This window comes from Ceratotherium simum, chromosome 20 (genome assembly GCF_057802395.1).
Source record: "Ceratotherium simum simum isolate JZ-2026a chromosome 20, ASM5780239v1, whole genome shotgun sequence".
Classification (NCBI taxonomy): Eukaryota; Metazoa; Chordata; class Mammalia; order Perissodactyla; family Rhinocerotidae; genus Ceratotherium; species Ceratotherium simum.
In genome coordinates this window covers 37,155,281-37,168,623 of record NC_141919.1, presented here as the reverse complement: position 1 = coordinate 37,168,623, position 13,343 = coordinate 37,155,281, and the positions used below count along the sequence as shown (strand labels likewise).

Genomic DNA, 13,343 nt, shown 5'->3' with positions numbered 1-13,343 from the left:
CTGTATGTTATTATGTTAACCTGATATGTTATTCAGCAATAATAAGATAGCCTTTGTTACCTGACCATATGGCAAGTGTCAGAAGTATAAGGAATCCCATCATCTGCTTAAATCACTAGATTTCTTACAAGTCAATTCACAGATGTAAGAAATATAAGAAGCCACGTTAATATTTTTGTTTACATATTTGTGCATTTCTGGCTTTATCTAAGTATTCAGTGTAGCCAAATGACAAACTTTTACAAGAATAAACCTATTTAAAGAATATTTTCTTTATAACAATAACAAAAGGTGCTAAAATGCAGTCAAGGCCACCCAATTGAACTTGATAACAATGTATTTATATACAAAAATATAAATTAAGTATAAAATTATAAATGCTAAGATTTTTAAACAACATTTTTCTATTAATAATTGGCATGATGTAAAGTGACTACAGGGTTTACACGAGTCGTACTATTAAAACAGGGAGAGCTATACTAAATCATATGGCCATAAACTTTTATCTAAAATGAGCTGAGTCATGTATATTTTCAAGTTTAAAATTAAAATTATAAACATATTACCCTTTTACTGTGGTGAAGCTAAAACTATGCTCAGTTTTTTTAGTTCAAATATTGTAAATCTGTATGCTTAGTGAAGTGTAACAGAGAGAGTCTCATCACGTCCCATTTTAAAGTTTAAACCACGAAGTCATAACTAATAAGCACATATAATATAAATTTTTATAATTTCTATTGTCATTTTTTTCATTTCATCTTTGAAAATATTTTCAATCTATGTCAACAGAAGCACAAGTGTTTCCACATTTATTTCACTAACATTGATTTTTTTTTACCCCATTTTGGCAAGTCAATGATTTTGAATTATGAATTTAAGGATTCACACAAGGTTTAAATTCATGAGTCCTTGCTTTAAAATATAATCCTTTATGTTAAAATTCAGATTTAACTTGCCTAGCTCAATATCTTAAAGATTAGACTACCTTCTGTAACGTCTGCTCCGACATTTCTTTCCCATTCTTCTCTGGAGTACTCTTCTTGACCCCATCATCTTCACCGTATCTAAAGAGCTGTTCTAGAAGAGAATAAATAATATATTATGGTACCTCGTATACTGCTGAAACACCGTCCTGTCATTTTAAGGAAAAGGGTTCCATGGTTTGGCAATTATGAATAATCTAGTCTATTTTATGGTCAAGTATTTGGCTAGTAACTGAATGGTGACCTTTTTCAAGGCTTTCCGTCACATAATTACGTATCTTTGTAGTGTCACTTTTATTTGCAGTGTAAGATTTTCAAAAGTACAACAGATCTGCAGGTTAACAATGCTGCACTTTTATTCCTGTTTTCATTCTTTTGTAGACTATTCCCCCTTTTCCTTAAAAGCAGAATTCATTGCCTTCTCATCTACACAGTCACTACTAGTTTTGTTCTCTGGATCTTGTTCCCTGCCAGGAGGATCAGAGCGATTGCCGAACAAAGCAAACAGTAACAGAATCAGGGTGGACTGAAACTGTAACACCCCTGCCACCACCTTTTTTTCAAGTAAAAGATCATGCACTGGGCCGACTAAGCCACAAAAATCACATTTCCAGAAAAACTGTGACTTTACAACAAATAGAAACCCAGGTAACGGGTGAATTCGTTTCTACAAATCATTCTTACACTGGCCATGCATTTGACCACAAAAACCTTCTCAAACAAGCAAAAATGTACACGCAACATAGCAACATTAAACAAAAAATAATAATCATAAGACTTCAGTTAATATCATTAAAATTGAAATACATTAAAACATATAAATAAATTTTTTCTTAGATAAATTACTGTGACAAATTTAACTAATATTTTCTTACTGAATTATTTTTGGGATACAACATTTCTCAAAGAATCAAAAAGGGGGCAAAAAAGAATACATAAAGCTAAAAGGATACATATCTGTGTTAGACTGAGATGATTTTGCTTTAAAGTATGCTTGGCTGCTGTAGGTCAGTGTAAAACTTTGATTTATCAACAAAGGAAAAAGAAAACAATATTATTCTCTGTAGAGTAGAAATCCTCTTGGTATAAACAGTGACTAACAAGTTTGTTAGAGTGAATTAGGCATTTCTTTTGTCTTTGAAACATGACATATCCAATTAAAACTTCTGTACTCATGAAATAAATAGAACACTATCCTAAGGATAATAAAAGCTAGAATAGGTAGAATTTGCCACCTGGGGAATATGTACCTTTCCTTGATAATAATCTATTGGTTCCCAAGTTTCTTTTTCTAGTCCCCTAACGCCACGGTGCTGAATTCATTTACAACACTCTTTCAGCAATATAGAAATAATATGCAAATACAATTCATCTGTTCTAGTCATTTAAATATCTGCTATAGTTCTAAGTGAAATATTTACTCTTAAAAATAAGAAAATAGTTCTATACACAAAGAGCACAGAGTGCTAAAAATATCCAAATAACTCCAATAAAATAAATGCTGAAGACTGATTTAAAAATGAACTTGATTGCTCCTTTTGTGCTCCTGGGTGTTTGCAAGGTCCACTGGTGGACTGGCTGACCATGTTCACTTGTGGTTTTCTGCTGAAAACTTTGTTTCTCACCTTCACAGGTTTTATAAAGAATACTAGAGTAGCTCGGCCCAGGCCATGGAGATGAACAAGGACCCAACTCTCTGCCCCTTGATTCTCTTCCCCTTCAAGGATCTTAGGATTTGGGAAATGAACCAGGCCATGGAGATGAACAAGGACCCAACTCTCTGCCCCTTGATTCTCTTCCCCTTCAAGGATCTTAGGATTTGGGAAATGAACCAAAAGGACCTAGTTAGAAATATACAGTTCTATCTTTGTCCTATGGTGGATGTGTGAGCACATGCTTCACCTTACTAGAGGTTTATTTTTAATATTTTAGTTTTAAATGCTTTACTTTTATTTTTACTACTATAAAAATTCATTATATTCTTTCTCAGGAGTTTCTTCTCTCTCCACTTTTTCTTTTTTTTTCCAACTTTTAGCTTTGCTTATTCCTAGTTCTTTAAACATTTTATTCTATCTTCTATTTTTTTTCTTTTCTCTTAATTCTCTTGGATTACATTAACAAATTAAATTCTTCTGCAATTTTTTTCTCCTCCTTTTAGATTCTCTCTTTTAGCTATTTTAACAAATCATTTTTAAAAAAATCTATTACCATTATGAAGGGTTGCAGAATATGCCACCCCAAAATACGCCACTTTGGTGTATTGATTATTTTGATCCATAGGTACTTGAAAAACAGCACATGCAAGGAGGAGCTTTCTCTGAACTCCCCTTATCTAACTCAAGACCCTCCAAAAGGAACTCAATTGTCATTATCCCTGCAACTAAAGTTTCATCAACCAGGGAAAATTAACTCTTATCATAGGAAAGGAGACTAGAAGTCCACAATACACCCAGACAAACTTGATCACAAGCCATCATTCCTCTCACTGTTCTTCCATGGGCCCATTCATCCGTCCTAAAATCATCTACTCTCCCCTAACAGGCCTACATCCCTCCTCCCCTTTCCCTATTAAAATGGTATGTAATCCTGAATTCTAAAGCCACCTCTTTGAGTTACTCATTGTTCCCTGGGTATCTCCCATGTGCACATGAGGTATACATGTTAATAAACTTCTGTTTTTCTCTTGTTAATCTGTCTTTTATTACAGGGGTTTAAGCTAAGAAGTCAGAAGCGTAGAAAGAAAATTATTTTTCATCTCCTACAATGTATTTTTTATTGATCTTAATGTGATACTTCCTGCAGAAACTTTCTTAAAGGTCTGTTTGTGATTATATTAACCTGGGAGATAAGGAAAGAGGAATAGGTATCAACTTGTGTTTTGGCAATTTCCTAAAGAATATCACTATTTTTATTTCACTTTTAGAAAAAGTAAAATAAGAGGCATAATGAGTAGGTTTTACTTTAGAAGATACTTGCCATACAATGACAAACATGTATTTGGTCTTTGTTCCTGGATCCCAACACAGAGCTTCTAAAACCCTTGGAATTTCCTGAGTGATAGGGGTGAGAGGAATATCTTTTATTATTCATAACAAGCCCCTTTCAACAACACCTGAGTTTATACTAAGAAGGTGACTCTTGGTGGGCCCCTAGATAGCTTCAGGATTGGGCCTGGTTGTCAGAGAAACCACCCATGCGTTTAGAGGGTGGGAACTTTCAGCCCTGCCGTCCGGACCTCCAGGGAAGGGAGAGGAGCTGGAGATTGAGTTCAATCACCAATGGCCAATGATTTAGTCAACCATGCCTATGTAATGAAGCCTCTATAAAAACCCCTAAACAGTGGGGTTCAGAGAGCTTCCAGACTGGCGAACATATCAAGGTGCTGGGAAAGTGATACCCTGGAGAGGGCATGGAGGCTCCACGTCCTTTCCCCTGTACTTCCAAGGCATCTCTTCCATTTGGCTGTTCTTGAGTCACACCCTTTATAATAAATCAATAATAGTAAGTAAAGTGCTTTCCTGAGTTCTGCGAGCCTTTCTAGCAAATAGTCTGAACCTGAGGAGGGGGTTGTGGGAATATGCAATTTATAGCCAGTTGGTCAGTGGTACAGGTGGCAACCTGGGACTTGTGACTAGCATCTGAAATGGGTGCAGTCCTGTGAGACTGAGCCCTTAGCCTGTGGAGTCTGTGCTAACTCTGGGTTGTTAGTGTCAGAACTGAATTGAATTGAATTGTAGGATACCAAGTTGGTGTCCAGAATATCGGAAAATTGGTTGTCAGGTGGAGGAAAAAAATTTACACATTTGGTATTGGAAGAGTTGTGAGTAAAAACTCATAATATTGTTTTGGATAAATAAAGTGAAATAAATATGTAATATTCAGCAAGACCTGCCATGAAAAAATTTTTTGTGTGTTAATTAAACGTTGTCTCCTTAGGCAAGATAAAAGCAGATCAGCCAACCATACTTAGAACCCATCTTCTCTGAGAAGTAACCTTAAACTAATGAAAAGTAAAGTCCCACTTCCGATGGATAAACTGAAAGAGCAAGAAATAAATCTTGTTTCTGATGGATAGGAGAGAATCTCAGTCATTGGATGTGACTGTAGTGCTTAGCATATCTTTCTTGAAACTCAACCCAGCCCCTTTGACTTTACGTGGACAGGAGCCTTGAGAGGAATCCACGTAATCAGATAACTTTGAAAGAGAAGTAAGCCATTTTTGTCACAAGCCACAACTATTCTGAGAAGGAGGTTTCTACAAAGAGAGGTGGGAGAACAGGAGGATACAAAGGGTTTTTTTTTGCATCTTCTTGATTATCAACTATACTCAATAAATAGGCTTCTTTGCCTTAAAAATAAAATGTCTTTAATCAAGGGTCCTCTATTCTGTTAATTCATGTGGGTGGGTTAGGGAGATTTTGAATATGCTATCTTTAATTCCTCGAACTAGCTAGGAAGCCATGTGTAACATCCTCTTGTTACTTTTATGCTATTCCTTCAACTCATAATTTTAAAATATTTTAAACAGTTTATTTTCTATGTTCAAGCATTTTATTACATTTTAATTATTATTTTTACATGTAAATGAATTAGCTTTGTGAAATTTAACATTCTAATTTGTGTTTCTGGTTTCATGTATATTTCATGTTACCAAATATTTGTTTCACTTAATTTAATTTTGTTTCAACTGATTTTAATATTTCCCCATATTCCTAATATTAATCCTTTTGCTTCTTTTAAAAATTATTTCTTAATCTTAAAATTCCTGTTTTCAATCTTTTTTCATTAGTTATTTTATATTTCTTTTTTTTTTATAGTGACAAGAGATTTTCACATATTGAGGTGTATGGGGTAACTATTCGGGTTCAAAACTGATTGGCTTAAATTAAAGAAGCCTGACTTATGGCCTATCAAACATACATTGTACATCTGCTTTAACCACTAAAGTAAACAATGCACTCTCTTGGGGCCAGCCCGGTGGGGTAGTGGTTAAGTTTGCGTGCTCCACTTCAGCGGCCCAGAGTTTGCAGGTTTGGATCCCAGGTGTGGACCTATGCACCACTCATCAAGCCATGCTGTGGCAGGTGTCCCACATAAAATAGAGGAAGATGGGCACAGGTGTCAGCTCAGGGCTAATGTTCCTCAGCAAAAAGAGGAGAATTGGCAATGGATGTTAGTGCAGAGCCCCCAGTCTTCCTCACAAAAAAAAAAAAAAAAAAGAATGCACTCTCTTAAGAATACATACTTCCCCTCCTAGGGTAATACCTTATTGGTAACAACCATATTACTCTCTCTCGGGATGTCAGTCATGTTGACCTGCTAATTTGCAACTGAATACCTCTTTCAAACTTTGATGAATATGTATCCTGGGCATGTTTAATGTATGTTCTTTGTTGTAAAAAGGTATAAGAGTGTACTGAAAACCATGTCTCCCTGGAATGCTTTCTTCCTTTCTGGAAAAGACCTTCTCGAGTTATAATCCTCACCCTGGCTCAAGTAAAACTCATCTTATCTCTCTTATCTATAGAATGGTTATTGGTTATTTTGCATCAACAATAGCAACTACAGGGAAGTATGACCTTAAGCATAATAGCAGCAACCAAAAGATTACACACACACACACATACAGAATTGTAGGGGAGCAAAATTTGCCACCCCAAAATGTGTCTCTTTGACATGAAGATTATTTTAGGCTGATTATTTTTAAGACACAAAAGACTTAGGAAGTTTTTATTTTTATCTCCCCCTTAACTGCCTAAAAGAATTTAAATAGATGACGTATTCCAGGAAGAGAACTATCACCATAGGTAACTACAGTATAATATGAACTAGGTGTGGTCGACAAGGAGGAACCTAGCAGTCTGTTTGTTAAAATTCCTCTCTGTGTCCCATTGTTTCTGCATAGCCCAGAAAGATTTGTTTACCAAACATTTGCTCTTTTCATCTTCCTATGAAATGTCTTTCTTCCCTTTGAAGTCCCAGACCCCTAACCCCTTCTCCTTTGCTCAGAACAGGCATATAAGCCTCAACTGCCTGACTGTCTTTGGGCCTTATATTCTTATGGAGCCCTGTATGTATGAAATTAAATTTGATTTTCTCCTGTTAAGCTGTCTCATGTCAATTTAATTCTTAGACCAGGCAGAAGAACAGAAGGGTAGAGGAAAATTTTTTTTCTCACTAACAGTATACATTTTATATGTACAATGTATATAGAATACACTGAGGACACAAAAGCGAAAGCAGATAAAGGTATAGGAGAGCAGAATACGCCACCCCAAAATATGCCTCTTTGGCATAAAGATTATTTTGAGCATATGATTTTTAGAAACAGCACACATAAGAAAAGCTCTGTAAACAGAGAAGTTACCCTTCTGTAGGGGTAATTTATATTTACAAAGTAAATCTCCATTTGTAAGTGTACCTCCCTCTCTGTACCAGGAATAGAGGGATGCCTAAAACATAAGAAACTCCTATTAATGGAGAAGGCACTGAGTTAAATCAGCATAATAAACCATACTCTTTTTTATCCTACATTTTCCTGGTCACCTTCCCATAAGTGACCTCCTCCACATCCTTCTTTTTCTGTTTCAGCTGAAGATGGTAATTAAGCCCAAATTCTAAGCTACCTCCTTGGGGTACCCATTTCCCTGGGTATCTCCCATGTATACATGAGATATACATGCTAATAAACTTGTTTGTTTTTCTCCTGTTATCTGTCCTTTGTGACAGAGGCCCCAGCCAAGAATTTAGAAAGGTAGAAGGAAAATTATTTTTTCCTCCCCTACAAAGGCATCCAATAGGAGGTCAATCCAGTCACTAAAGATGAGTAGGTCTTTTCCAGATGGAACTGACAAGGAAAGCAAGAGAGCACTACATATAACTGTCCAAAAGTATTCAATGGTAAAGCACATTTGGGGTTTTATTTTGCTGATTTTTCCATTCCAGGATGGAAAAATAAGGCTAAACATATGAAAGATAAGGCTAAAGAGGTAGGCAAGGGCTAGATTACAGTGGAATAAAGGAATCTAGTCTCCATCTTGTATCAGTAGGAAGTCACTAAATAAGCGAGTAATATGAGATCAAAATCCTGCATGTTAACATACCAAGAACAGAGCCAGAAGGAACCCTCTTATGCTAGATCAGATAGCAATTATAAGCAGTATAAAACAAAATTGCATTCTGACCTTCCCCTTCATTATAAAATGTATTGCAAGGGTTTACAAACTTCTTGTTTATCCTCTTTAAATTTTTAGGTGCTTAAGTATAGCCTCAATATAGTAATGACTGTGTAATTAAATTACAGCCATAAAGAATTACTTAATGTTAATTATTCTAAGAAGTAAATGATATTTTGACACTTTTATTTCTTTTGAAGAATTTTTGGCTTCATTTGAAAAAAACTGAATGTGTTTGCAAGTTTTCCCTGGACTCACCCATGAGTTAAAGTAGGAAGACCATATCTCAAGGCCTGATTTTTCAGTCAGGTTCTTTTTGGTATGCATCTGCCCACAATCTTGTCTTAACAGTAAGTAAACTTGAGACACTTGCCAGAAATTCTAAATTGAATTTGTATGCTACCCAGCTATTATGAAAGTACCAGTGTGGTTTTTTTTTTTAAGTAATATTTATTAAGGACAATCTGAAATTTGTAATCCATTTATTCCATCCTAGATGCTTTATTTCCTGGATTGAGCCAGACCACCTAGAAAGCCATATATTTGCAACATATACTAATAGCCCTAGCATACTTTCTTTCATTGGTTTACACTTTTCTATCATACTACAGTAGTTTATTACTCAGCAAATGCTTATTCTCTCCTCTACCTTCACAGGAAGAGTACAGATCTCTGCTCCATTGACTTTGAGCTTGGCCACATGAGTTGCTTTGACTAAAGGAATGTGGGTATAAGTGAGTATGTGCCTGTTATAAGCCTACAACTTCAGTGTGCTTCTGCTCTCCCTTTGGAAGTTTCCAATATTTGCTTTGAAAAGAACATGCCCAGGTAGTCACTACCCACTTCAACCTGGGCCTTAAGATTGAGACATGTGTGAACCCAATATGCAGCCTGAAGCACATCGGCCCTAGTTGATCTACAGACACCAGAAGCAAGAAATAAATGTATATTATTGCATGCCATTGAGATTTTGTGGTTGTTTATTCGTAGTAAAAGCTGCCAGATACAGAAATTGATAACTATAAGTGGGATGCTGCTATAATAAATTATGTGACATTGATTTGGGGACTGGGTGGTGAGTGGAGAAAAAATACATTACTCGAGGCTGAGAAAATGGTGACCCATGTTATGTAGTGGCAAACACTGGCAAACTGCCATCTGACATAACATTGAAGACAAAAAATGCAGCTAATGAATTTATAACATTGAGTGAGGAAGTTTCAATGCAGAATGCTGATATTTGTGAGTTGACTGTTGCTGGCTGCACTTGACTAGGTACCACAGGAAAAAAGTGAGCTCAGAAAGGAAGTGGCCATAGGCATATAGAAGTGCATGCGTTCCAGTACTTTCAGGGTTGGAAAATCAAAGTGTTTCTCACCATATCAAAGGAGCAGCCACTGAATCATTGGCAGGATAAAGGCCAAATCCAAGACACCGACATTAAGACATGGCCTCTGGGTTTGGTTGTCACGCCTGTTCCCAATAATCTTGGAAAGGAATAACGTGATGCTTAGTAGATCCTTTCAGCTAGACAAAAGGATGTCTAGAAAGATTATGAGTGAGGGCCTAAAAACCTCTGATATGCTTCCCCAATCCTGCACAGAAATTCATATTGATAGTATTGATTGTTGCTAGCCATATTTAATAAAATGACTTACTTTAACCAAAGAAATGTGGGTGGAAGTTACAATGTGCCAGTTCCAAATCTAGGCCTAAGAGGCTCTGCATGGTTGTCTCTTTGTGGCCAAGAATCAGACACATGGAGCAGAGGTTAACTCAACTTGCAGCCTGAGACAGTGCTGTATCAGATGACCTGCTTTAGCCAACCCACAGACCTACATGCAATAAATAAAGGCTTGCTGTTGTTTGTGGATGAGTTTTCATGTCTGCTTATAAAGAGTTTCAGAACAGGCTTCCCCAAGATGTGCCACTTTGGCATGTGGATTATTTTGAGCTGAAGCCAATCAAGACCCTGCTCAAGAGAAACTTTTAAGAATTTAAGAATTTAAATTAGGGCCCTTGCCCATAATAAGAGTTATTGCCAGAAATAACTTTTTATGACCTATCTGTATGGCAGGGCAAATATCTAATTACTGAACATCTGCATTTTTTATCATCCTGTGAATTACCCTCTTCCCCTCTGAAGCCTCAGGCCCCCATCCCACTTCTTGGCTCAAGATGGCATAAATAATTCATTTTATCTTTCTGTCTTTGAACCTCTCATGTATGTGAGCTCTGTGACTCTCTCATATACGCGCAGTTCCTGTATGTATAAAATTAAATTTGATTTTCTTCTGTTAATCTGTTTCATGTCAATTTAATTCTTAAACCAGCCAGAAGAACCTAGAAGGGTAGACCAAAATTTCCTCCTCCCCGACAGTTGGCATAGTCAGCAGGATGAAGTTCCCTGGCTGGACTCTGATCCCTCTGAGACTGCTGCAGTGAGAGATCCGGGACATCTCAGAAGCACCAGCAGAAGATAACAGTTCTTGTCCCGTCAGTCTCCCGGATGTCTGCCTGCTGCAGGGTCTATTGGAAGTGAGAGTTGTAACAGTCTTTTTTTCTCTTGCCTAAATTTAGATTAGCAGGAGAAAATATTTGTGGAACTAATTTCTTAGGCTTAAGCGACCCTGATAAATTTGATAGAGTACTTTGCTAAAGTACTCTAGAGTACTTTTCCTCCCAGAGAGGGTCACTGTTTTCTGGTCTCTGCCAGGTGGAGGATGCATATGCATCTGGCAGGTAGCTGAATAGGCGATGTATGGATCTGAGCTTAGGAAATCTAAACCTATTCTGGTCAAAAAGTGGGGAAGCATGTGCTTTCCTGTGTTTTGGAATAGCTATTCAAAAAAAAGGTCCCTCAAGGGTCTTAGGCTAACTCTGGGAGTGAACTGTCTGGATCTTGTGAGGGCTGCATTTGTTTTCACTCTCTTGTGGAACACCTCTTGTGTCCTTGGTTAAGCCATAAAAAGACTTATTGGTTCGACTCACTATTAAGATCCTACTCATCAATAACCAGACGATGGACCCATTGAATTGGAAAAACTTCTAAATTGGAAAAAATTTTTAGAGAGCTCTCATATTGGTATAACAGCTAGCCACTGAGACTCAGTAAGATGGAAGGACAAAAATTAAAACAAAAATCAAAATGCAATCAGACCCCTTCCTATTTTCCCTCAGATATCTGCAGATATTATAAACAATGAGGACTTTGGAAATATAATTGTCTGGCATTTAAGAAAAAAAATAATATAATAGCTAGACTTAGGGACTCCCTAACAAGATAAAAGAACAGAAAATAAGACTTAAAAATCCAACATAAAATCCTCTTCTTAAAATCTGGCCCCATCTGCCTGTTTTAACTTCCCTTTTTCCTACAAGATTTACAGACAGCACTCCAGCCTAATCTCTAAGAGTATACAGGTTACTCATGTAAATAGTGAAAGCCAGAAAATGAATTTAGCAGAAGCACCTGGGACATGCAGTAGGGCTTGCATTACTGGACTCTATAATCAGGCTCTGCCAGCTTCAGGCCTTTCTATGCAACATGCTTTGCAGATATATCCTAGAACCCCCTCCCAGGGAATTAGTGTCTCCTGGACAGCATCAGATCTTTTGAATTATAAAGCCGTTTTTACTCCACTTTCAGAAGATCCTACCAAATGTAGAAAAGAATTAAAAGATCAGTGGCCATTCTGTAGTGCCCAGCTAAGGGAGGAAAATAAAATTTCACATTGTCCCTTCCTTTCCAAATCCAGATCCAGGGGTTATTGACCCTTTCTCTCCCAGGGATAGTTACTGCCTTCTTGCTTATCTCATTTTGTGTTCTAAGGGCTTGGCTTGGCTTTCTGTCTGCCTGGGACATGCAGGCTGTAGGTCTTTCTTTTGGCTGTCTTTAGGAGTGACTCTGGATCTCGAGAAGGTAATAACCTTTGAGGATGTCTCTTGGGTCCATGGAGTTGTTTAATACTGCTAGAAATATTTACTGCTTGTCCCAGCTAAAAATTGGCAAAATATTTAAGAGAATTTTTTTTAATAGCTTTATGGTCAAAGGTTGGTCAGAAATTGGAAGGTGATATTCAGAGCCTGATAGGAATTTTTTTAGGCTTTCTTCCCTCAGCTACATAAAACTATGTACCCAGAGGGAAAGAAGCAAATTAGGGATGATGTAGTTGGATGGGTAGATCAACCTACAATGTCGTTTAAGTTACAACCCAATTTCTGAAGAATTGAGAGCAACTGTTCTTATCTTAAAAATCTTTGCAAGACCAGAAATGCAGCTCTAAAGGCAGTTCAGACTCCACCCATTCTTTTTCACCAACCCCCAAACCTCTCCTATTTATCACAAAAGGCTTGTAACCTCTCTGGGAACTCTTATCTAGACCATCCCCAATTCCTAAGACTGAAGGGGAAAAAAAAAGGAAGAGGAGGCCTTTTAAAAACACAAACAGCTATAGAAGAACTCTTGCCAAAAATCTAGCCCACAGCTTCCAGAAGATTACTTGTCAAGAAAAAATACAAATCTTAAGTGTTTTCTCCACAAATATTAGTAGAAAAAGCTTTAGCCATCTAAGCAGGAAACCTTAATTTATTCCATCTGCCAGAAACACAGTTTTGATCCAACTGTTCTTTTATTAACTAATGAGTTTTACATTATTATACCCATCTTGTGGCTAAAATTTTAAAACAAAAACTATTTAAGAACTCTGCTTACATCTGTCTATGTGTCTATGTATGTCTATGAATGTATGTTTTATATATATATATATATATATATATATGTGTGTGTGTGTGTGATATTTTTCAACCTCCAGGTGGTATTGCCAAAATGAATTTGTAAAAGAGCTCTATTTAATTGGCTTAAAATTAAGCACTTATAAATTAAACATTCTTAAAGTTCTCAGAAATATAATGAAAACTAATCCAAGCACTTTTCAGGTTCACGGTAAAGCTAGTTTAAGTTTGTTGGATTCATTAAAATAGGCATGTCTTTAGAGTTATCAACAATGAATATAATGCAGACATACAACCTTTATTCTACCTGGGTTTATTAGTCAGAATAGTTCACGTTACCTGTGTTACAAAATTTGTCAGTGAAAGAAAAAAAAAAAAAACTTAGAATGATGGCTGACTTTGTCTAATATCTCACAAAATTTTTGTGGGTAATCTAAACATAATTATTGGA

The 13,343-nt window shown here is 36.6% G+C and overlaps 1 protein-coding gene across 9 annotated transcripts in view; it reads right to left on the bottom strand.

Moving 5' to 3' along the window:
- CNTLN (centlein) overlaps positions 1 to 13,343 on the bottom strand; it is a 325,461-nt gene that overhangs the window by 108,766 nt on the left and 203,352 nt on the right. For all 9 annotated transcript variants that reach the window (XM_087444653.1, XM_087444645.1, XM_087444650.1 and 6 more), the window contains one exon: positions 986 to 1,077. In XM_087444653.1, the coding sequence (XP_087300779.1) occupies positions 986 to 1,077 (92 nt within the window). The remainder of the gene's footprint in view (positions 1 to 985; positions 1,078 to 13,343) is intronic.